Source organism: Dendrobates tinctorius, unplaced genomic scaffold (assembly GCF_039654945.1).
Source record: "Dendrobates tinctorius isolate UK_male_01 unplaced genomic scaffold, ASM3965494v1 ptg000070l, whole genome shotgun sequence".
NCBI lineage: Eukaryota > Metazoa > Chordata > Amphibia > Anura > Dendrobatidae > Dendrobates > Dendrobates tinctorius.
Window position 1 is genome coordinate 25,048,636 of NW_027361738.1, and position 23,827 is coordinate 25,072,462.

At 50.1% G+C, this 23,827-nt stretch overlaps 1 protein-coding gene across 1 annotated transcript in view; it reads right to left on the bottom strand.

Moving 5' to 3' along the window:
* The window catches only part of CDCA7L (cell division cycle associated 7 like), a 38,567-nt gene extending 16,643 nt beyond the window's left edge, over positions 1–21,924 (bottom strand). Inside the window, exons 1-2 of the mRNA XM_073581470.1 lie at positions 21,769–21,924; positions 7,384–7,500 (exon numbers count right to left, since the gene is read on the bottom strand). Coding sequence (XP_073437571.1) covers positions 7,384–7,500; positions 21,769–21,792 — 141 coding nt within the window. The 5' untranslated portion in view covers positions 21,793–21,924. The remainder of the gene's footprint in view (positions 1–7,383; positions 7,501–21,768) is intronic.
* Positions 21,925–23,827: the final 1,903 nt, after the last annotated feature.

The following is a 23,827-nucleotide window of genomic DNA, read 5'->3' on the forward strand; positions in this document are numbered from 1 at the left end:
ATTTGTTTCTCGGAGCCTTCATTGGGGGGGGGGGGGGGGGGGCACAGGAACCATGGGTGTATGCTGCTGCCACTAGGAGGCTGACACTATGCAAATAAGTTAGCTCCTCCTCCGCAGTATACACCCCACCGACTGGCACTCAATTACTCAGTGAGAAAGCAGTAGGAGAAGCAATAGAATATAAAGTAAACCAACAATTCAACTAGAACTATATTACATAGAACAAAGTACTGAAGTTGAAAACATGAGAGGGTGCTGTGTCCCCCAATGAAGGCTCCGAGAAACAGATTTTATGGTAAGCAACTAAAAATCCTGTTTTATCTATCACTTCATTGGGGGACACAGGAACCATGGGACGTCCCAAAGCAGTCCCTGGGGTGGGAAACAAACTTCTATCAGGTCAGCGGACTCACCACCGCCGCCTGCAAGATCCTTCTTCCTAGTCTGGCATCCGCCGAAGCGTACGTGTGGACCTTGTAAAATTTTACAAAGGTGTGAACAGAGGACCAGGTTGCAGCTTTACAAAGCTGCATCGCAGAAGCCCTGTGGTGCTCCGCCCAGGATGTGCCCACTGCCCGAGTTGAGTGAGCCTTAATCCCAGAAGGGGGCACTCTGTTCTTTATCCGGTAAGCCTCTAAGATAGCCAATCTGATCCAGCGCGCAATAGTCGCCTTGGAGGCAGACAGGCCTTTTCGAGCCCCATCTGGGATGATGAAAAGAGAGCCTGCCTTCTGGAACGCATCGGTTCTAGCCAAGTAGACCTTCGTCGCCCTGACCAGGTCCAGTCTGTTCAAGGAGCGTTCCCGGGGATGAACTGGAGCCGGGCAGAAAGAAGGAAGAACGATGTCTTCATTCAAGTGGAAAGCAGATACCACCTTGGGAAGAAAGTTGTTCTACGGCCTCCGCCGTCCTATCTTAGTGAATCACTAAAAAAGGAGGAGGTTGACAAGAAAGAGCTGCCAACTCCGAGACACATCAGATGGAAGTCATGGCCACTAGAAAGGCCACTTTCCAAGAGAGAAGAGATAGAGAAACCTCCTTGAGAGGCTCAAAGGGGGAACCTTGTAGAGCGTCTAGGACTAAATTGAGATCCCAGGGATCCACTGGAGCCCAATACAGAGGAACTGCATGGGCCGCCCCTTGTAAAAACGTTTTTACCTGGGGCCGAGAGGATAGCGTCTTCTGGAAAAGAATTGAAAGCGCCGAAACTTGGCCCCTTTAGAGAACTAAGGGCCAGACCCCCGTCCAGGCCTACCTGGAGGAATGCTAGAATAGAAGGGAGCGAGACAGACATTGCCGGAACGCGAGTGGACTCACACCAACTTAAATATGCCTTCCACGTTCTATAGTATATTTTGGAAGACGAAGGCTTCCTAGCCCGGATCATTGTGTGAATTACCCAATCCGAAAACCCTGACTTTTTCAGTACCGTGGTCTCAATGGCCACACCTTCAAATTGAGCGACCGAGAATTGGGGTGGTAAATCGGACCCTAAGACAGCAGATATGGTCTGTCTGGAAGTGTCCAAGGAGCGTCCGCGAGAAGGTTGACGATGTCCCCGAATCAAGACCTTCTGGGCCAATCCGGCGCGATGAGGATGACTGGTACCCCTTCTGCCTTGATCTTCAACAGCTTGGAAAGAAGAGGAAGAGGAGGGAACAGATAGGGGAGCGCGAACTGTGACCAAGGAATGGTCAGAGCATCGGCGCCCACCGCGAGGGGATCGCGGGCCCTGGATACGAACCGTGGAACTTTCTTGTTCAGACGAGACTCCATCAGATCCACGTCCGGAGTACCCCAACGAAGGCAAATCTGTTGGAAGACTTCCTGATGCAGGGACCATTCCCCTACCGCGAGGCCTTTGCGGCTGAGAAAATCGGCGGCCTCGATTTCCACACCCGGAAAGTGTACGGCGGATATCGCTGGGACTGACATTTCTGCCCAATGAAGTATCTTGGATACTTCGGCTAACACCGAGGAACTCCGAGACCCTCCCTGGTGGTTTATATATGCCACTGCTGTGGCATTGTCCATCTGAATCCGGGATTGGCAGACCTTTGAGCAGCTTGTCCCAATGAATCAGGGACAGAAAAATAGCCCGTATCTCTAGGACGTTGATCAGAAGAGTCGCTTCCTGCGTTAACAAATGGCCCTGTACTGTGAGATGGCGAAACACTGCGCCCCAGCCCAGAAGACTGGCGTCTGTCGTCACCACTTGCCAATGTACCGGAAGGAACGATCGGCCCTGGGCTATAAGAGGAGATGTTAGCCACCAATTGAGGGACAGCTTTACCTGAAATGAGAGTCGAATTGGAAAATCCAGTGAGGAGACAGACTTGTTCCACTGCGACAGAATGGCCCGCTGAAGCGGTCTTGAGTGGAATTGGGCGAAGGGAATCGCCTCCAACGTTGCAACCATCCTTCCTAGAACTCTCATGGCTGATCGGAGGGAAATGAATAGGGGGTCCTGAAGCAAACGAACATCCCGCCGAAGAGTTATTCTTGTCGTCTGGTCTTTTCGACGAGTGTCGAAAAGTATGCCTAGAAACACAAGGCGTTGTGTTGGAACTAGGCAGGACTTTTTTGTGTTGATGATCCACCCGAATCGAGCAAGTGTCGCAGACAATGGTCAGACTTTCGAGAGCCTGGGGCAAGGATGGAGCTTTGATGAGGATGTCGTCGAGGTACGGGAAGAGCACGAGACCTCTGATCCTCAAAATGGCCTGCATGCGAAATTTGGTCGGCGAGATCCGCCAGCTGCTCTGGCTGGTCTCCAGCCAAAATGCCTTGGCGGAGGTCCTTAGCCCATTTCACTATGGCCTTAGAAGCCCAAGTAGAAGCAAAGGCCGGGCTTAGAACAGAAGACACCGCTTCGAAGGCTGACTTAGCAAAAGATTCTATGACTGTCAGTGTCTGCTAGAGATGCTCCCCCAGAAATCGGAAGGACAATGCTGTTAGATCGTCTTGAAACCGGAGGGTCCACGGTCGGTTAATATAACCAGTCTGCAATGAGTTCCGGCGAGAAAGGATATAACACCCCAAGGCGTTTTCCTCTTTGAAAACGCCTGGTCGGATTTTCTCTCTCTCTGGAAATAATTTTCTGGAACTCCGAATGATGAGCGAAGACCTTGGAAGGTGGTTTCGACCGTCTGAAAGAAATCTCCTGGTCCGCAGGTTCCGCAGGAGAATCTTTGATATTGAAGGACTGGTTAATTGCTGCAATGAGGCTCTGAACTATATCCCTCATATCAGCGATTTGGTCCGAGTCCAGCTCCAAAACATCGGAGGGTCTATCCGAGAAAGTCTCGCCTGGCTCAGGGGAGGAAGATCTTGATAAGGGAGGCTGTTTGGACGGGCGATGCGGAACGGGAAGAGGAACCAGACCGGTGCTCCCGTCTGGCTCTTTTGCGGCTAATATTAACAGGCTCGACCGGAGCATCCTGTGACCTGCTGGGTCCTGCAAAAGTCTGTAGTGGCAACTTATCTAGTATGGACACCAAGGTCTGGGACACCTTGGTGAGATCCGCCACAGACTGAGACAGAGAGGAAGCCCACCCTGGGATAGGGGCCTCAACTTCACTCGGGACAACCGGGGGCTCCTGGGCGGTGGGTTCAGTGGGCTTGCTGCAGTCCTGACAGAGGGGAGGGGACTGACCTGATGGAAACTTGCATTTGCAAGAAGAACATGCAAAATGACTGACTACCACAGAGGAAGAAGCAGAGCGAATTGGTTTAGAATTAGACATTATGAGCTAACCCACTAACACTGTCAGACGGTTAGGGGTCAGAGAGCTGAGGAGGGTGTCAGTCTGCAGCGCAGAGCTACTCACGGAACCTGTGTACACAGCACGCTGAAGCGGAACCTGTGTAGACAGCACGCTGAAGCGGAGACGAGCAGCTCACAGGCTGAGGAAAAACGCGCTCCTGAATGCGGGCGGGACTGTTCCTCAGAAGAAAAAGCCTGCTTGAAAATGGGGGCGTGGCCTCGCCTCAGAACTAGGCACAAACTGAAGCCGGGGCCTGGATTAGAAACGGCGGTCGCCGGAGAGTGTGGGGCGGCGCGGAGGTCTAAAAGAGAACCGCAGTCTCGCGGTGCTAGCGCGGAGAATGCTAAGTACAGGTAATAGGGCTTAAGGAAGCTTGCCCGTTCCCCACCGCCCAGGGGGATTACTATCATGAGACGGAGAGAGGGGTTCAGCCTGCTGATACTTACCTCCTGCAGTCCTGACTTACCCCATTTCCAGTTGCAGACCGTGTCTCCATCCACCGACAGGCTCTGGTAGGCGAGTGGGTGAGAGACAGAAGGCGAACACGCATACGTGTTCCTGGCCGGTAAACATATGAGGATACGGGGTGGCAGTACACGCCGTACTCATAGTCTCTTTGTGGGAGTACAGATGTGACTATTCACTCCGTATCCCTCCGTAACCTGTAAAGAAACGACGCACACTGAGGTAGATAAGGGTCTAATGAAAGAGACGTGTCCACCTCTTACTGACACTAAGCTAAGCTGAGTAATTGAGCGCCAGTCGGTGGGGTGTATACTGCGGAGGAAGAGCTAACTTTCTTATTTGCATAGTGTCAGCAGCATACACCCATGGTTCCTGTGTCCCCCAATGAAGCGAGAGAAATGCAGCCTACAGCCTGCATAGCAGAGCCGACTAGGTCACCTAAGACCCAGCAGCTCCAGAAGTCTGGAGGAGGAGGAAAGGCCATCAGTGCTTCCTATTGTATAAAACACCGCTTGTTCAGCACGGCACACAAGGCCTACATGATGATAAACAGTTTCTTCCTTCTCTACGGGGAGTCTGGCTGTGCCTGACAGCCAGCTCCACCCTCCCCGAATTCATATAGCTGCTCTACTATGCAGTGACGTTTTTGAAAGTCTCAGACGTCTTCGAATGGTCGAGAAGTAAACTCAATCTCTGATCACCTAGCCTGACGGACAGCTTCTCAGGGCAGGGGCGTATCTAGGGGGGGGCAGCCGGGGCAGTTGCCCCGGGCGCAGCCGGCAGGGGGCGCAGTCCGGGCCGCCTAATGCAGTGGTCCTCAGTGTCCCTCCCTGGCAGCTGCGTTCTGCCGCCCCCCCTGGCCTGAGAGTCGGCGGTTCTCTGTGTCAGCTGTCAAGCTGACAGCCGGCGCAGAGAAGGTGCGCGTGACGGCTCCCAGGGAACAATTGTACTGGCGTCTGTATAGACGCCAGTACAATTGCAGCTCTGACCGCCGGGCCAGAGCGACGTCAGCAGCGAGACATGTCATGTGATCATGCTGCTGACGTCACTCCCCGGCGCCCAGAGTGAACGCTCAGCGCTGGTGGTAAGTGTGCTCCAATGTGGAGCTGAAGAAACTACCGAAGATGGGGGGTATTAATGTGTGGCGATGGGGGTTAATGAGTGGGGGGGGGGGTTAATGTGGGGATGGGGATTAATGTGTGGGGGGTTAAAGAGTGGGGATGGGGGGTTACTGTGTGGGGGTAAAGAGTGGGGATGGGGTTAATGTGTGGGGGGTTAATGTGTGGCGGGTTAATGAGTGGGGATGGGGTTAATGTGTAGTGGGGTTAATAAGTGGGGATGGGGGTTACTGTGTGGGGGGTAAAGAGTGGGGATGGGGATTAATGTGTGGGGGGTTAATGAGTGGGGATGGGGGTTAATGAGTGGGGATGGGGATTAATGTGTGGGGGGTACATAATGTGTTGGGGATTTGGGAGTATGGACGGGGGGGTTAATGAGTGGGGATGGAAGTAACGAGTGGGGATGGGGGTTATTGTTTGGGGGGGGGTTAATGAGTAGGGATGGGATTTGGAGTGGGGGGTACATAATGTGTGGGGGGGATTTGGGAGTGGGGATGGGGGTTATTTAATGTGTGTGAGGGATTTGGAGTGTGGATGGGGGGGATTTAATGTGTGTGGGGGGAGATTTGAGGACACAGTATGTATGAGGAAACAGTATGGGGGTTGGGTGCAGACAGTATGGGGAGCGAACGGGTTAATGTATGTGGACACAGTATGGGGAGTCAGGGGTATGTGTGAGCAGGCAGTATAGAGAGTGAGGGGGTAAATATATGAGGAGACAGTTATGGTGAACAGGAGGGATGTTAGAGGAGACAGTATGAAGAGGGAGGGGAATAGTGTGAGGCGACAGTATATTGCAGATATTTGTATTTAGGGGCATTATAATGACACTTCTATCTTTAAGGGCATCGTGTGGAGATTTGCTGCAGAAGACCGGAGAAGATGGAAGTCTACAGAGATGGCTGTGGATGAGAAAACTCATCATGGGGTCTGGACAAGAAGAAAAGAAGGAGAACGACTCCAGAGACGACGTCATCTATAAGGTACCTGGATGTAAATGTTATTTGTGATACTGACTAATTCTCATGTTTTTATTTGTTAGGAACATTAAAGGGGTTCTCCAGGCTTATGCTGAGTCTGCAGTCATTCTATGTGACTGCAGACTTCTGAATTCTCACAGTGCTCACTGAACGCTGTCAGGATTCTCTCATGCCGGAAATTTACATACATGCGGTCACATGCTGACTAGACATGCGTGGCCTCACTCAATGAAAATGAACGGAGCGAGGCTGGGCACGTCTAGTCGGAATATGGCCAGAAGTATACAAATCACATACTTATCCTGACATGACTGTACATCGGCAAGGGAGAATCCTAAAAGTGTGCAGTGCATTCGTTGTGAGAATTCAGAAGCTGCAACGTCAGGATTCAGCGCTGCAGGTTCCAGTAGTCATCACACGGACACTTCACTCAGATGCGATTTTCATACTTGACAACGAGCTTCTCTTCCTGCTTTCAGTTTTTTACTGAACATTGAGAGCATTAGGGAGAGCAGCTCGTGGGTACATGGCTAAGTGTGCAAGTCGCATATGTACTTGGTGTGTGTGTGTGGGGGGGGGGGGGGTGCCGAACCAAATTCTTGCCCCGGGTGCCAGGAAGCCTAGATACGCCTCTGTCTCAGGGTCCCACCTCCCTTGCTGCTCTCTTACACCGCCAATACAAGCTGCAACTGTCAGTTAGGCAGGTTGGCCATTACTGTTGACTCTTGAGTTATTTCATTCTTCAGTTGGACTTCTAGAATGGTTCTTTTAAATATCAGCATTATACAACCAATTTGACATAAGTAATCACACGAGTCTCATGGGATTTATTTTGTTTTTTACAATGTATACACTTTATATTGTGAGATCTAGTGGTTAATCTACTAAAAAGACTATGAGGAGCAAGAAATTGTATCAAGCAAGCAGACATGTTGACTTTATTAAGGAACTTGCATATCTGACAATATAAAAAGCCAAATGCAACATGCTTTACCAACAGAAAAATGGCTGAAAGTCATCAATAAATGTTTATATTCGTGGGATATTTCCTACCTGAACCTCCATCTCTTTCTGTGGGAAACCTTCAAAAACATCATTGTCTGAATCCTTGTCATCGGTGAAAATTCTATGCAGTTCTTCTGTCATGGATTTACGGTCAAAGACTAGTTTCTGTAGATTGAAGAAAAAAAAAAAAAAAAGTGTTATCTCTGACCGTTTTTATAAATAATTCTGAACATAATTCTTCTGTCATTCTCAAAATCGCTATAGCGGTGTTGTATAGAGTCACAATAAGTCACTGGAAAATGCAACACTAACTGTGAACTGACATACAATGGCACAGCTCGTCTCTGCACCTCTGTGCTATGAAGTTACTAGGTCTAGAAAGCCTCCTGCACTCAGCACGGCCAAGAGCAAATCTTCACATTGAGAATAGAAACATTCACTACTGGAGAAACAAAGTTCAAGTCATTTATGTTTAAACTACATTTCTTCTCATGTAGGAAAGTAGATAAAAGCACCTGGTTAATGATATGCATTTTTTTTAGTCAATTTCATTAAAAAAAAAAAAAAATCACAGCCCAAAATTCTCTTTATGCCCTTCATCTTTAAATGGTTTTTCTACTTTTTTAGTGAGAAAAGCTGCAAGTTTCTCAAAAGATGCACCAATATAACCGGCGTACATAAAAATCCCTCCGGGCAGAGACCAAAGTAGAATGGCGCAAAATTTTGGGACTTTTAAAAGTCACATTTCATGAATCTGTGTAGAACCTCTACATAAACCATGTAAAAATCTGAAAACTAAACAAAAAAATAATGTAAATCGTTTGATGACTGCTGTAGTAAATCGAGAAGTCCCTAACTGAGGTGTTCATGCCCCCAAAAATTATAGTAATGCAATATTGAATCTGGCCCAAAGTGTTTCTCACCCCTGTGCATCTCCTCCTCTGTCATACAGGTTTATTCATCTAAACTGTGACTGATTGATCTGTGAACTTTGGGCTCATAACACAGATAAATGAAGCAGTAACCGGAGTCTCACACAATAGATGTTTATTTTTTATAATCATAAAAAAACCTTTGCACCCCAATTTAAAGAATGTTTTTGTGGTGGCTTAAGATGTGATACATATAGAAACAAAGATTCTTCAGTCGGTATACAAACATACAGTGCCGGCAAAAAACAAACAAAACCACAAAATCTAAACATTCAAGCGTTTTATTGTGGATATTTTGTTACATTTAGGGTATGTGCACACATAGCAGATTTGCCTGCAGAATTTTCTGCATAAAATCTGCACCTCTTGGCAGAAAACGCAGATGCGTTCTTTAGGTGCTTTGGATGCGGATTTGTATGCGTTTTTGTAACCTAAATAAAGATCTATTATTTAAAAATAAATAAATTGTGATGTCATTTCTTTGCCCAACCTTTTATTTTACATACTCCATGGAAGAATAGTGTTTACACACTGACAGATAGATAAAATGGAACATAAATAGTTAAAGACACACACAAAATCTGCACGCAATATCTTTAAAAAAAAAAATTACATGGGCTCCCGCGCAATCGAGGGAAAGCCGAAGGCCGGGGCCAATATTTCTAGCCTGGGAAGGTGGTATTACCCATGGAGCTTTCCAGGCTATGAATATCAGCCCGCAGCTAGCCTTTATTGGCTTTTAAAATACGGGGCCTCCCCCAAAAAATGATGTGGGGTCCTCCTATAATTTATAGCCAGAAAGGCTACGCAGACAGCTGCGGGCTGATATTCATAGCCTAGGAAGGGGCCATGGATATTGCCCGCCCCCTGGCTAAAAAGACCAGCACCCAGCCGCCCCAGAATTGGCGCATCTATACGATGCGCCAATTCCGGCACTTAGTCCCTCTTTTCCCACTGCCGTGTAGCGGTGGCATATGGGGTAATAAGAGGTTAATGTCATCTTTGATGGTAAGGTGACATTAATCCCGCTTAATAATGGAGAGGCGTCAATAAGACACCTCTCCATTATTACTCTTATAGTATGAAAGGGTTAAAAACACACACACACACACATATAAGAATAAAGTATTTTAATGAAATAAAACAACATTTTTCATATTTTTAATGTATGCTTAAATCTATTTGATCACCTGCAAAAAATTTAAACAAACCAACAGTATACTCCCTGTCCGACGCAGTCCCTCTTTAATAACGAGTGTCCCACGGCGATCTCCTCTATAAAGCTGTCACATCAGCCGATGTGACTGCTCTATAGGCCTCCGATGACACACTAACCGGAGATAAGCCTCATAGCCACATGCGGGAAGTAAGCGATTCTCATGCATTCCTATGGGTGCGGAATCGCTGCAATTCTTTGCGATTCCGCACAAAAGAATGACCACGCTGCGATTTTTTCTGCGATGCGATTCCGCTGCGGAAAAAAGCGCAGCATTAGCACAGCATGTGCGGAATGTCATAGGAATGCATGGGGGGCGTTCTGTACACGATTTTTAAACTTTTTTGCGCCGAAAATCGCGGCAAAAACGCTTAAAAATCGCTACGTGGGCACACAGCCTTACTCTTCCTGGTAACTAAGCCAGTTCTTTATTATCTCCGCCATTTTAAGAAGTGAAATCATGGATCAGATTTTATATGTACAGATTTTTGGGGCCGGCACTGTAATGTACCAAAATACTTAAATTATGAATACCGCTGTCACAATTTCAGCGCCCTTCTTGTGATGCTTCCAGCCACACTGCATTTTGCCACCAGTACATTGGTCCTATCAAGGCTTACAAGCAAACACTCCCAGTCCCCCAAACGGGAATCGGACGTATACGCGTTGACAAAGCCATAGACTACAATGGTGCTTGCAGAGCAAACGTGCGCTCTGACGTGCATCATTTTCAGGCATGTATGCCTACCGGAGGTGGACACTCGGATGCAGCCTACTACATCTGGATGTCTGCCTCCAGTAGGCATACACGCCCGAAAGTGATGCACGGTTGAGCATACGATTGCTTTGTCGGCAGTGGGCACCATTATAATCTATGAACCCGTTGGTGTATAACTCCAAATCCCGTGTGTTTTTTTTTTTTGTTTTGTTTTTTTTTTTAAATAAATACAAAGTAACACATACAAAAAAAAAAATCTGACAATATGGCCAATTTTCACACAAGCCCAATATGCTTGCACCTGTACTTGCTCATGTATACTTTGGGCGCAACATCCGATTCCCTGAGCATCACCCCTGCCCTAGGAATAGCAGTATATAGAGCGGTGCCCACATCCCAGTCCTTGTTCTCCCAATGCAGATTTACTGCGACAGCAGAATAACAGTTAATTTCACTTCTCCTGGAAGCCTTCTCGCCAGTATGTACCCTCCATGTATTTATTCGGTACTTGTTGCTTAACTTGAAGTCCCCTCACTTGGGTTCTGCTCCAAGCCTCTAGTTAGACCGGCGGGCCGCTGAGCTCTGAAGAAACGTTACTTCCACGTCTCTACGAAGCACTAGAAAATGTAATATTTTAATGACTTAATGGAAGAATATTTGTGAGGAGCTGTGAGCAATTTTTTTTTTGCAAAGAATAAAAAAAAAATGACTTTCAAGAGAAACTGCATTAGCTCCTTTGCCTTTGTGCTGCGGTGCCATGACCCCGCAGGGAAGACTATACACTAAATTATTTTTCCCCCCCTGTTTCCTCTATTACTTCCACCTCTATTCCCGAGAAGCCAGCTTCAGGGGATCACAATTACTGATTAGGAACAAAGAAGTAACGTTCTCCACCCCATGGATCGCTGGGAACCGATGGGCTTCAATTAAGAAAACTTACTGCTGAATTGCAATAGGCTACTCCCTCCCCATCACGACTATTAAAATCATTTCAGGACTCCCCTCTATGATTTTCAAGAGCGTCATTCAACTGTTCACACGTCCCGTCAAAACTAAAATGTTTGCCTTTAATACGCTTACTTTTGGCGGCATAAAAAAAGCAAAATAGCCACATATAATGCCACAATTCATAGAGCGGTATGGGGATTTTTTTTTTAAAGAGACACAGACCGCATTTGTAGATGCAATTGATGGATAATGGGGTGCTCCCCATAGGACTGCTAAAGGGACATACTCTAGATAAGACAATACACGCGAGAGAAGAAAAGGCAACTGGAATGGGCAGGCACCTGACCGCAGGTATGCAATTTCCATACATGCGGTCATATGCCGACTAGACGTATGTGTCCTTGCTCAATACAAGTGAATTGAGCGACCCTGGACAAGTCTGGTCGGAATGTGGCGAGGAGTAAGCAAAACGCATTGGAGAGACTGCAGACTTGAGCCAGAAGTCGGTACACCGCCTTTAATAAGGGGACTGCAAGCTATAAAAAGGATTAGGGCACTTTTGGGGGTTTTTGGACATACCAGATTCTAATAAAATACACAATGGAAGAAGATCCCACCGTGCACAGAATGTAAAGCCACGATACATATAATTATATATCATACACTGTGTATGGACTCCCTATGTTAAAATTGACATATACTGCAGGGTAAAAACTTTTTTTTTTGCTGTGCTCAACAGCATTCCTATACAGTGACACAGTAATGTATACCTATCTAGGTATCCTGGTTAGATTTTGTGGAAAATTCATCCATCTGCATGCTCATTATAGAAGATTATGGTACAAAAAAAACAAATACTGCAACACAAAGTAACAAAAAAAGTCATTGAAAAAAATAAAATAAAATAAAACAAGACAAATTAAACTTTGCATGAACACCCATTATAAAAGATGGCTGGACCATACAATAAGGCCACGTTCACACGTTCATTATTTGGTCACTATTTTACATCAGTATCTGTGAGCCAAAACCAGGAGTGGGTGATAAATCCAGAAGTGGTGATGTGTTTCTATTATACTTTTCCTCTGATTGTCCCTCTCCTGATTTTGGCTTTCAAATACTGATGTAAAATACTACTGACCAAATACTGGATGTGGCCTAAAAGTACTTTTCACCTTTGTGTCATCTCCTTGTAACATACGTCTAGCCCGCAGGCGAATGCCATATAAACACCTTCTGATGGTTTCTGTAAACACTGATTCCTTATGGGTGGTGTGTGATGACTGATTTCTCTTGTACAGAAGGTATCACTGTGCACCATTCTTCTAATCTGATGAGACCATGTGGACAACGTCATGACGAGGTCTACATGAGAGACTGTTACACCAGTCCTACTCTTGGGATTATGGTACGGGTGGCATCATATGCGGTAGTCAGATCCTTCTAGTCTTCATTCCAGGGGCACTAACAACTCGTCATTACGTACATTGATGCTTAGAACATACAACACTGCTCTTCACCTCTCCAAACAATTTCAACACCCTCATCACCTCACTGTCCAATAACCCGAAACGTCTCTGACACTTTTCATTCTCTACTCAACCCAAGAGTACAGGCCCCAACCACGGAGCTCCAAGCTGACGATCTGGCCAATTACTTCAAAGAAAAAATTGACCAGATCCGACAGGAAATTATCTCCCAATCACCTCATACCATCACTGTCCTCCCTCCCCCACTGCATCTACAGTAGCTCACTCTCTGATTTTGAACCAGTCACAGAAGAAGAAGTAAGCAGGCTCCTTGCATCTTCTCACCCAACCACTTGCACCAGTGACCCATTTCTGTCACATCTCCAGTCTCCTTCACCTGCTGCCACCCCTCACCTAACTAAAATATTTAACCTCTCTCTTCTGGTATCTTTCCCTCCTCATTTAAGCATGCCATCATACATCCACTACTTAAAAAACCATCCCTCGACCAAAACTGTGCCGCTAAGTATAGACCTGTCTCTAATCTTCCCTTCATCTCTAAACTCCTGGAACGCCTGGACCACTCCCATCTTATCAGCTATCTCTTTGATAACTCTCTTCTCGACCCTCTCCAATCCGGTTTCCACTCTTTACACTCTACTGAAACTGCCCTCACTAAAGTCTCAAATGATCTAATAACAGCTAAATCAAATGGTCATTACTCCATGCTAATTCTCTTGGATCTCTCTGCAGCATTCGACACTGTGGATCATCAGCTCCTCCTCACTATGCTCCGTTCCATTGGCCCCAAGGACACCGTTCTCTCCTGGTTCTCCTATCTCTCTGACCGCTCCTTTAGGCTATGTGCCCACGTTGCCTGTTAAAACGCACACCAAAAACCGGACTCCTTCCCAGAAATCGCGCGTTTTTTTCCGCGCTATTTCACCGCAATTCTGTTCGCGATTTTCTCAAGCACTTTCCAAGCGATTTGAAGCATCGCTTGGAAAGTGATTGACTGGTTGGTCACACTCGTCAAACATAGTGTTTGACAAGTGTGAGCAGCTTTTTACTATTGAGGCCGCCTATGCGGCCTCAATAGTAAAAGCTAAAATGTTAAAAATGATAAAAAAAATAAAAAAAAATCGGGGTATATTTACCTTCCAACGTCCCGCGCTGCCATCCCGGGCCTCAGCGTTCCCAGTAATGCCTTGCGAGACCTGTGATGACGTTGGGCTCGCGTTACTATAGCGATCTCGCGAGACCGTGAGAGTCACGCGAGACTACGTCATCACAGGATCTTGCCGCAAGGCATTACTGGGAACGCTTAGGCTGGGAATGCAGTGCGGGACATCGGAAGGTAAATATACCCCGATTTTTTATTCTTTATTCTTTTTTTTACAGGGGTATGGTACCCAGGTCTCCTCTCCTCCACACCGTGGGTACCAACCGCACATGAGACGCTTAACTTCCCGCATGGTGGGCATAGCCACATGCGGGAAGTAAGCGATTCTCATGCATTCCTATGGGTGCGGAATCGCAGCAATTCTTTGCTATTCCGCACAAAAGAATGACCACGCTGCGATTTTATGCGCGATGCAATTCCGCCGAAATTCGCGGCAAAAACGCTTAAAAAAATCGCTACGTGGGCACACAGCCTTACTGTATCTTTTGCCGATTCCTCCTCCTCTCACCTTCCCCTTACTGTTGGGGTTCCTCAAGGATCGGTTCTAGGCCCCCTCCTCTTCTCCTTGTACACTGCCCCTTTTGGTCAAACAATCAGTAGATTTGGTTTCCAGTACCATCTCTATGCTGATGACACCCAATTATACTCTTCCTCTCCTGACATCATGCCTGCCTTTCTAGAAAACACCGGCGATTGTCTAAACGCCGTGTCTAACATCATGTCCTCACTATATCTGAAACTGAACCTGTCAAAGACTGAACTCCTGGTGTTTCCTCTCTCTACTAATGTACCTATACCCGACATTGCCATTTCATTGTGTGGTTCCTCTATTACTCCCCAGCAACATGCCCGCTGTCTTGGGGTCATACTTGACTCCGAGCTTTCCTTCGCCCCCCACATTCGATCACTGGCTCGCTCTTGTCATCTGCACCTCAAAAAGATTTCTAGAATTCGACCTTTTCTTACTTTTGACTCTGCAAAAACTCTGTTTCTCTTATTCATGCTCGTCTCGACTATTGTAACTCTCTTCTAATCGGTCTCCCTCTTACCAAACTCTCCCCTCTCCAATCTGTCTTGAATGCTGCTGCCAGGATCATATTCCTCGCCAATCGTTACACCGATGCCTCTACCTTGTGCCAGTCATTACACTGGCTACCCATCCACTCCAGAATCCAGTACAAACTTATTACCCTCACCCACAAAACTCTCCATGGCTCAGCACCACCCTACATCTCCTCCCTTGTTTCAGTATACCACCCTACCCGCGCCCTTCGTTCTGCTGATGACCTGAGGTTAGCATCCTCAATAATCAGAACCTCCCACCTCCAAGACTTTACACGTGCTGCGCCAATTCTTTGGAATGCACTTTCCAGGTCAATAGGATTAGTCCCCAATCCCCACAATTTTAAGCGTGTCCTGAAAGAGCATTTATTCAGACTGGTCTACCGCCTCAACACATTAACCTAATCTGTCCCTGGGTGGCACAGTCAAAAGTTTTACCATAACCAGGTTCCTCGCATCATGTTACCACATGCTTTATGCATCCATTAGCCCTCTGCATCCGTACTGTTACACACTTAACATTATGGCTGGTCCATACAACCAGGGCAACTGTTACCACCCACCTTTCGTGTCTACCTCTTTCCTCATAGACTGTAAGCTTGCGAGCAGGGCCCTCATTCCTCTTGGTATTTGTTATAATCTATGTGATTGTTATGCTGTAATGTCTATTGTCTGTACAAGTCCCCTCTGAAATGTAAAGTGCTGCGGAATATGTTGGCGCTATAGAAAAAAAAATGTATTATATATTATCGATTTGGTGGTAGAACTAGTGGTACGGCCATTTCTCCAAGGGGTCCCATATATTCTACAGCAGGCCGCATGTTGCGTGTGCTACTGTGAGCAGTCTGCATGGCGTCCAGACTTATCTCCCACCAAGCACATCTAGGACCTCAGCGATCGACAATTGCAAAAGGAGCTGCCAGCAGCAGATTTTGATGATTTACCAAAATGCATGCATTCAGCGTGGCAGACCGTTCTCAGACGGCCATTAATAACCTCCTTAGTGGTGTGTAAGAGCGGGGATTTCTGCATGTGGCGCCCATACTCCATACATGGAAAGGTTTTGATAAATTGTCTTGTTTTTAGTTTGCATATCAGTAAGAAGTCTATCCAACCTGTGATTACCATAATTCCACCTGTTTTCTTTCTTGGGATACAATCTCATTGTTGACGAGTGTACGGCCATATTACACACAGTGGTGCTATGTATAAACGCCCCGCTCCTCCATAGTGAGCTCACACCAGGGAAACATCATGGAACTGTGCAAATAATACATACGGTATATATAACAAAAGTGTATACTAAGGTGTATAGTTAGGTGGCCTGTGTGGCTGGCAATACACAGCGCCGGGCATACACAGAGCCGGCCATACACAGAGCCGGCCATACACAGAGCCGGCCATACACAGAGCCGGCCATACACAGAGCCGGCCATACACAGAGCCGGCCATACACAGAGCCGGCCATACACAGAGCCGGCCATACACAGAGCCGGCCATACACAGAGCCGGCCATACACAGAGCCGGCCATACACAGAGCCGGCCATACACAGCGCGGAACATACACAGCGCGGAGTATACACAGAGCCGGGCATACACAGCGCGGAGTATACACAGCGCGGAGCATACACAGCGCGGAGCATACACAGCGCGGAGCATACACAGCGCGGAGCATACACAGCGCGGAGCATACACAGCGCGGAGCATACACAGCGCGGAGCATACACAGAGCCGGGCATACACAGCGCGGAGCATACACAGCGCGGAGCATACACAGCGCGGAGCATACACAGCGCGGAGTATACACAGCGCGGAGTATACACAGAGCCGGGCATACACAGCGCGGAGTATACACAGCGCGGAGTATACACAGCGCGGAGTATACACAGCGCGGAGTATACACAGCGCGGAGTATACACAGAGCGGAGTATACACAGAGCGGAGTATACACAGAGCCGGGCATACACAGAGCGGAGTATACACAGAGCGGAGTATACACAGAGCGGAGTATACACAGAGCCGGGCATACACAGCGCGGAGTATACACAGCGCGGAGTATACACAGCGCGGAGCATACACAGCGCGGAGCATACACAGCGCGGAGCATACACAGCGCCGGGCATACACAGCGCCGGGCATACACAGCGCCGGGCATACACAGCGCGGAGCATACACAGCGCGGAGTATACACAGCGCGGAGCATACACAGCGCCGGGCATACACAGCGCCGGGCATACACAGAGCCGGGCATACACAGAGCCGGGCATACACAGCGCGGAGTATACACAGCGCGGAGTATACACAGCGCGGAGTATACACAGCGCGGAGTATACACAGCGCGGAGTATACACAGCGCGGAGTATACACAGCGCGGAGCATACACAGCGCGGAGCATACACAGCGCGGAGCATACACAGAGCGGAGCATACACAGAGCGGAGCATACACAGAGCGGAGCATACACAGAGCCGAGCATACACAGAGCCGAGCATACACAGAGCCGAGCATACACAGAGCCGAGCATACACAGAGCCGAGCATACACAGAGCCGAGCATACACAGAGCCGAGCATACACAGAGCCGAGTATACACAGCGCCGGGCATACACAGCGCGGAGTATACACAGAGCCGGGCATACACAGAGCCGGGCATACACAGAGCCGGGCATACACAGAGCCGGGCATACACAGAGCCGGGCATACACAGAGCCGGGCATACACAGAGCCGGGCATACACAGAGCCGGGCATACACAGCGCGGAGTATACACAGAGCCGGGCATACACAGCGCGGAGTATACACAGAGCCGGGCATACACAGCGCGGAGTATACACAGAGCCGGGCATACACAGCGCGGAGTATACACAGAGCCGGGCATACACAGAGCCGAGTATACACAGAGCCGGGCATACACAGAGCCGGGCATACACAGAGCCGGGCATACACAGAGCCGGGCATACACAGAGCCGGGCATACACAGAGCCGGGCATACACAGAGCCGGGCATACACAGCGCGGAGTATACACAGAGCCGGGCATACACAGCGCGGTGTATACACAGAGCCGGGCATACACAGAGCCGGGCATACACAGCGCGGAGCATACACAGAGCCGAGCATACACAGAGCCGAGCATACACAGAGCCGAGCATACACAGAGCCGAGCATACACAGAGCCGAGCATACACAGAGCCGAGCATACACAGAGCCGAGCATACACAGAGCCGAGCATACACAGAGCCGAGCATACACAGAGCCGAGCATACACAGAGCCGAGCATACACAGCGCGGAGCATACACAGAGCCGAGTATACACAGCGCCGAGTATACACAGAGCCGGGCATACACAGCGCGGAGTATACACAGAGCCGGGCATACACAGCGCGGAGTATACACAGAGCCGGGCATACACAGCGCCGGGCATACACAGAGCCGGGCATACACAGAGCCGGGCATACACAGCGCGGAGTATACACAGAGCCGGGCATACACAGCGCGGAGTATACACAGAGCCGGGCATACACAGCGCGGAGTATACACAGCGCCGGGCATACACAGCGCGGAGTATACACAGAGCCGGGCATACACAGCGCGGTGTATACACAGAGCCGGGCATACACAGCGCCGGGCATACACAGCGCCGGGCATACACAGCGCCGGGCATACACAGCGCCGGGCATACACAGCGCCGGGCATACACAGCGCCGGGCATACACAGCGCCGGGCATACACAGCGCCGGGCATACACAGCGCCGGGCATACACAGCGCCGGGCATACACAGCGCCGGGCATACACAGAGCCGAGCATACACAGAGCCGGGCATACACAGCGCGGAGTATACACAGAGCCGGGCATACACAGCGCGGAGTATACACAGAGCCGGGCATACACAGCGCGGAGTATACACAGAGCCGGGCATACACAGCGCGGAGTATACACAGAGCCGGGCATACACAGCGCGGAGTATACACAGAGCCGGGCATACACAGCGCGGAGTATACACAGAGCCGGGCATACACAGCGCGGAGTATACACAGAGCCGGGCATACACAGCGCCGAGTATACACAGAGCCGGGCATACACAGCGCCGAGTATACACAGAGCCGGGCATACACAGCGCCGAGTATACACAGCGCCGAGTATACACAGCGCCGGGCATACACAGCGCGGAGTATACACAGAGCCGGGCATACACAGCGCGGTGTATACACAGAGCCGGGCATACACAGCGCCGGGCATACACAGAGCCGAGCATACACAGAGCCGAGCATACACAGAGCCGAGCATACACAGCGCGGAGTATACACAGAGCCGGGCATACACAGCGCGGTGTATACACAGAGCCGGGCATACACAGCGCCGAGTATACACAGAGCCGGGCATACACAGCGCGGTGTATACACAGAGCCGGGCATACACAGCGCCGGGCATACACAGAGCGGAGTATACACAGAGCCGGGCATACACAGAGCCGAGCATACACAGAGCGGAGTATACACAGAGCCGGGCATACACAGCGCGGTGTATACACAGAGCCGGGCATACACAGCGCCGGGCATACACAGAGCCGAGCATACACAGAGCCGAGTATACACAGAGCCGGGCATACACAGCGCGGAGTATACACAGAGCCGGGCATACACAGCGCGGAGTATACACAGAGCCGGGCATACACAGCGCGGTGTATACACAGAGCCGGGCATACACAGCGCCGAGCATACACAGCGCCGAGCATACACAGCGCCGAGCATACACAGCGCCGAGCATACACAGCGCGGAGTATACACAGAGCCGGGCATACACAGCGCGGTGTATACACAGAGCCGGGCATACACAGCGCCGAGTATACACAGAGCCGAGCATACACAGCGCCGAGTATACACAGCGCCGAGTATACACAGCGCCGGGCATACACAGCGCGGAGTATACACAGAGCCGGGCATACACAGCGCGGTGTATACACAGAGCCGGGCATACACAGCGCCGGGCATACACAGAGCCGAGCATACACAGAGCCGAGCATACACAGAGCCGAGCATACACAGCGCGGAGTATACACAGAGCCGGGCATACACAGCGCGGTGTATACACAGAGCCGGGCATACACAGCGCCGAGTATACACAGAGCCGGGCATACACAGCGCGGTGTATACACAGAGCCGGGCATACACAGCGCCGGGCATACACAGAGCGGAGTATACACAGAGCCGGGCATACACAGAGCCGAGCATACACAGAGCGGAGTATACACAGAGCCGGGCATACACAGCGCGGTGTATACACAGAGCCGGGCATACACAGCGCCGGGCATACACAGAGCCGAGCATACACAGAGCCGAGTATACACAGAGCCGGGCATACACAGCGCGGAGTATACACAGAGCCGGGCATACACAGCGCGGAGTATACACAGAGCCGGGCATACACAGCGCGGTGTATACACAGAGCCGGGCATACACAGCGCGGTGTATACACAGAGCCGGGCATACACAGCGCCGAGCATACACAGCGCCGAGCATACACAGCGCCGGGCATACACAGCGCGGAGTATACACAGAGCCGGGCATACACAGCGCGGTGTATACACAGAGCCGGGCATACACAGCGCCGAGCATACACAGAGCCGAGCATACACAGCGCCGGGCATACACAGCGCGGTGTATACACAGAGCCGGGCATACACAGCGCGGTGTATACACAGAGCCGGGCATACACAGCGCCGAGCATACACAGCGCCGAGCATACACAGCGCCGGGCATACACAGCGCGGAGTATACACAGAGCCGGGCATACACAGCGCGGTGTATACACAGAGCCGGGCATACACAGCGCCGAGTATACACAGAGCCGAGCATACACAGCGCCGAGTATACACAGCGCCGAGTATACACAGCGCCGGGCATACACAGCGCGGAGTATACACAGAGCCGGGCATACACAGCGCGGTGTATACACAGAGCCGGGCATACACAGCGCCGGGCATACACAGAGCCGAGCATACACAGAGCCGAGCATACACAGAGCCGAGCATACACAGCGCGGAGTATACACAGAGCCGGGCATACACAGCGCGGTGTATACACAGAGCCGGGCATACACAGCGCCGAGTATACACAGAGCCGGGCATACACAGCGCGGTGTATACACAGAGCCGGGCATACACAGCGCCGGGCATACACAGAGCGGAGTATACACAGAGCCGGGCATACACAGAGCCGAGCATACACAGAGCGGAGTATACACAGAGCCGGGCATACACAGCGCGGTGTATACACAGAGCCGGGCATACACAGCGCCGGGCATACACAGAGCCGAGCATACACAGAGCCGAGTATACACAGAGCCGGGCATACACAGCGCGGAGTATACACAGAGCCGGGCATACACAGCGCGGAGTATACACAGAGCCGGGCATACACAGCGCGGTGTATACACAGAGCCGGGCATACACAGCGCGGTGTATACACAGAGCCGGGCATACACAGCGCCGAGCATACACAGCGCCGAGCATACACAGCGCCGGGCATACACAGCGCGGAGTATACACAGAGCCGGGCATACACAGCGCGGTGTATACACAGAGCCGGGCATACACAGCGCCGAGCATACACAGAGCCGAGCATACACAGCGCCGAGTATACACAGCGCCGAGTATACACAGCGCTGTGTATGGATTGGGCACGTTTGGCGGACACCGGAGTCCTCTGCATCACATGGCGGACACTGGGGCAGACCACCAGGCTCACACCCGGCTGACTGCTCGGAGCCTAGTCTCTGGCCGGCCGCCACGTCCTGCACACGCGCTGCCTGCAGTGGCGCCAAATCCGGAGCAGCCTCGTTTCTCGCACACACGTGGAGAGGACTCGGAGCTGTGCGGAGAGCGGCCGTGTGCGGGGCCCTGTTCCCACCTTTCCTGCGGTCCGGGACTCCATGGTGACCGGTGCAGATGTGCTGAGCGCCGGGGCTGCAGATGTTCCACTCGTGAAAACTTTACACTGAAGCCGCGTGCTGCCGAAATCAATGCGGGGGAGGAGCAGCCCCGCCCAAAGCTGAGGCGGGTACCGAGCAGCTCCGGTGTACAGCGCCGCTCGGGTATGGGGCACAGCTCGTGTATAGGCAGGGGCGAGCTACAAAGTTATGGGCCCCCGCTTGCCAAAATATTTTCCACCCAAAATCACATTTTCCCCTATTCATTTAATGCACAGCCCATTGTCCTTGATAAAGTATAATGCGCCCCATAGACATAATGCAGCAGCCCCATAGTAGTATAATGCAGCAGCCCCATAGTAGTATAATGCAGCAGCCCCATACCGGTATAATGTGCCCCATGCCGCAACTTTCCAAAAATAAAAGAAACGTTTTTCCTTACCTGGCAGAGCTCCAGCGATGTCCTCACCCACGACTTGGCTGAGGCGCGCTGCAGCGTTCCTGCGTGCCACAATCGTCATACATCGGCGACGTGCGCGCTGACATCAGCTGCCGGCCTATGATTGGCTGGCGGTTGTTAACTGACTCCATGCGGGAGCAATCTCCTGCATGGCAACAGATTTTAACTGTTGCTGGTGTCGGCATGCCTCTGACCCAGGGCCGCCATCAGGGCATTACTGGCGTATGGGGCCCGGTGGGAAGAGGCACGCCGACACCAGTGGCATGCCCCAGCGGCAGTATTCTGCCCGTGCAACTACCTGAACCTGGGTCCGAGACGCAGGTTCAGTTAAACTCTATTGTCTATTTATAAAAAGTGGAATGGGGAGACACGGGAGCAGGATGGGAAACACGGGGGCAAGATGGAGACACGGGGGCACGATGGGAAACACGGGGGCAAGATGGAGACACGGGGGCACAATGGGAAACACGGGGCGCAGAATGGAGACACGGGGGGCAGAATGGAGACACGGGGGGCAGAATGGAAACACAGGGGGCAGAATAGAGACAGATGGGGCAGGATGGAGACATCACATGGGGGAAGAATGGATACTCATGAGGGCAGGATGGGAGAACATATGGCTGGAACCTGGAATGAGACACAGGGGAGCCAGGATGGGGGATATTATTACAATAGGGGCTAATTAAGGGATATTATTACTGCAGTGATGTATTTATTTTATTTTTTCAGAAAACTTTTAAATGGGGGGTGGTCCTGTTACTGTGCAGAGCGACACTATGTCGCCTTTTTTTCTTCATCTGGTGTAATTTAGAAGCTGGGAAAAAATTAGGTAATGTGTTCTGCAAGCGGAGCTCTAGATAACTGTGATATTTCATGCAGAGACAAGCCCTCTAGTCATGGTTTGGTGGTATTTGCTCCTTGTATGTGCTATTATTCTGTTGCTGGTGGTAATATGTGGTCTGGTCATGGTGTGGTGGTATTTGTCCCTTGTATGTGCTATTATTCTGTCACTTGTGGTAGTAATATGTGGTCTGGTCATGGTGCGGTGGTATTTGTTCCTTGTGTGTGCAGTTATTTGGTCACTATGTGGTGGTAATACGATGTCTGGTCATGGTGTGGTGGTATTTGCTCCTTGTATGTGCTATTATTCTGTCACTGGTGGTAATATGTGGTCTGGTCATGGTGCGGTGGTATTTGTTCCTTGTATGTGCTATTATTTGGCCACTATGTGGTGGTAATATGGTGTCTGGTCATGGTGTGGTGGTATTTGTCCCTTGTATGTGATATTATTGGTCATTTTAAAAATTGAAAAATAACTAAAAATATACCTAAATTGTATTGGATATTTTAAGAAATATTTAATAGTTTACAGTAGAGTAGGGCTCGGCCAAAGAGTCTACCTTGTCGTGGTGGCAGCTTAATAAATCTTTTGGTCAAAACAAAAGCTGCTGGTTATATGTGTGATCTGGTGATGGGAACTAAGTCCAAAAAAAGAGAAACAGATTCGGCACTGCTGCACCACCGTGGTCTCTTAAATCTAAAGAGACCCTTCACACACTATATGAACGCCACATACCCCA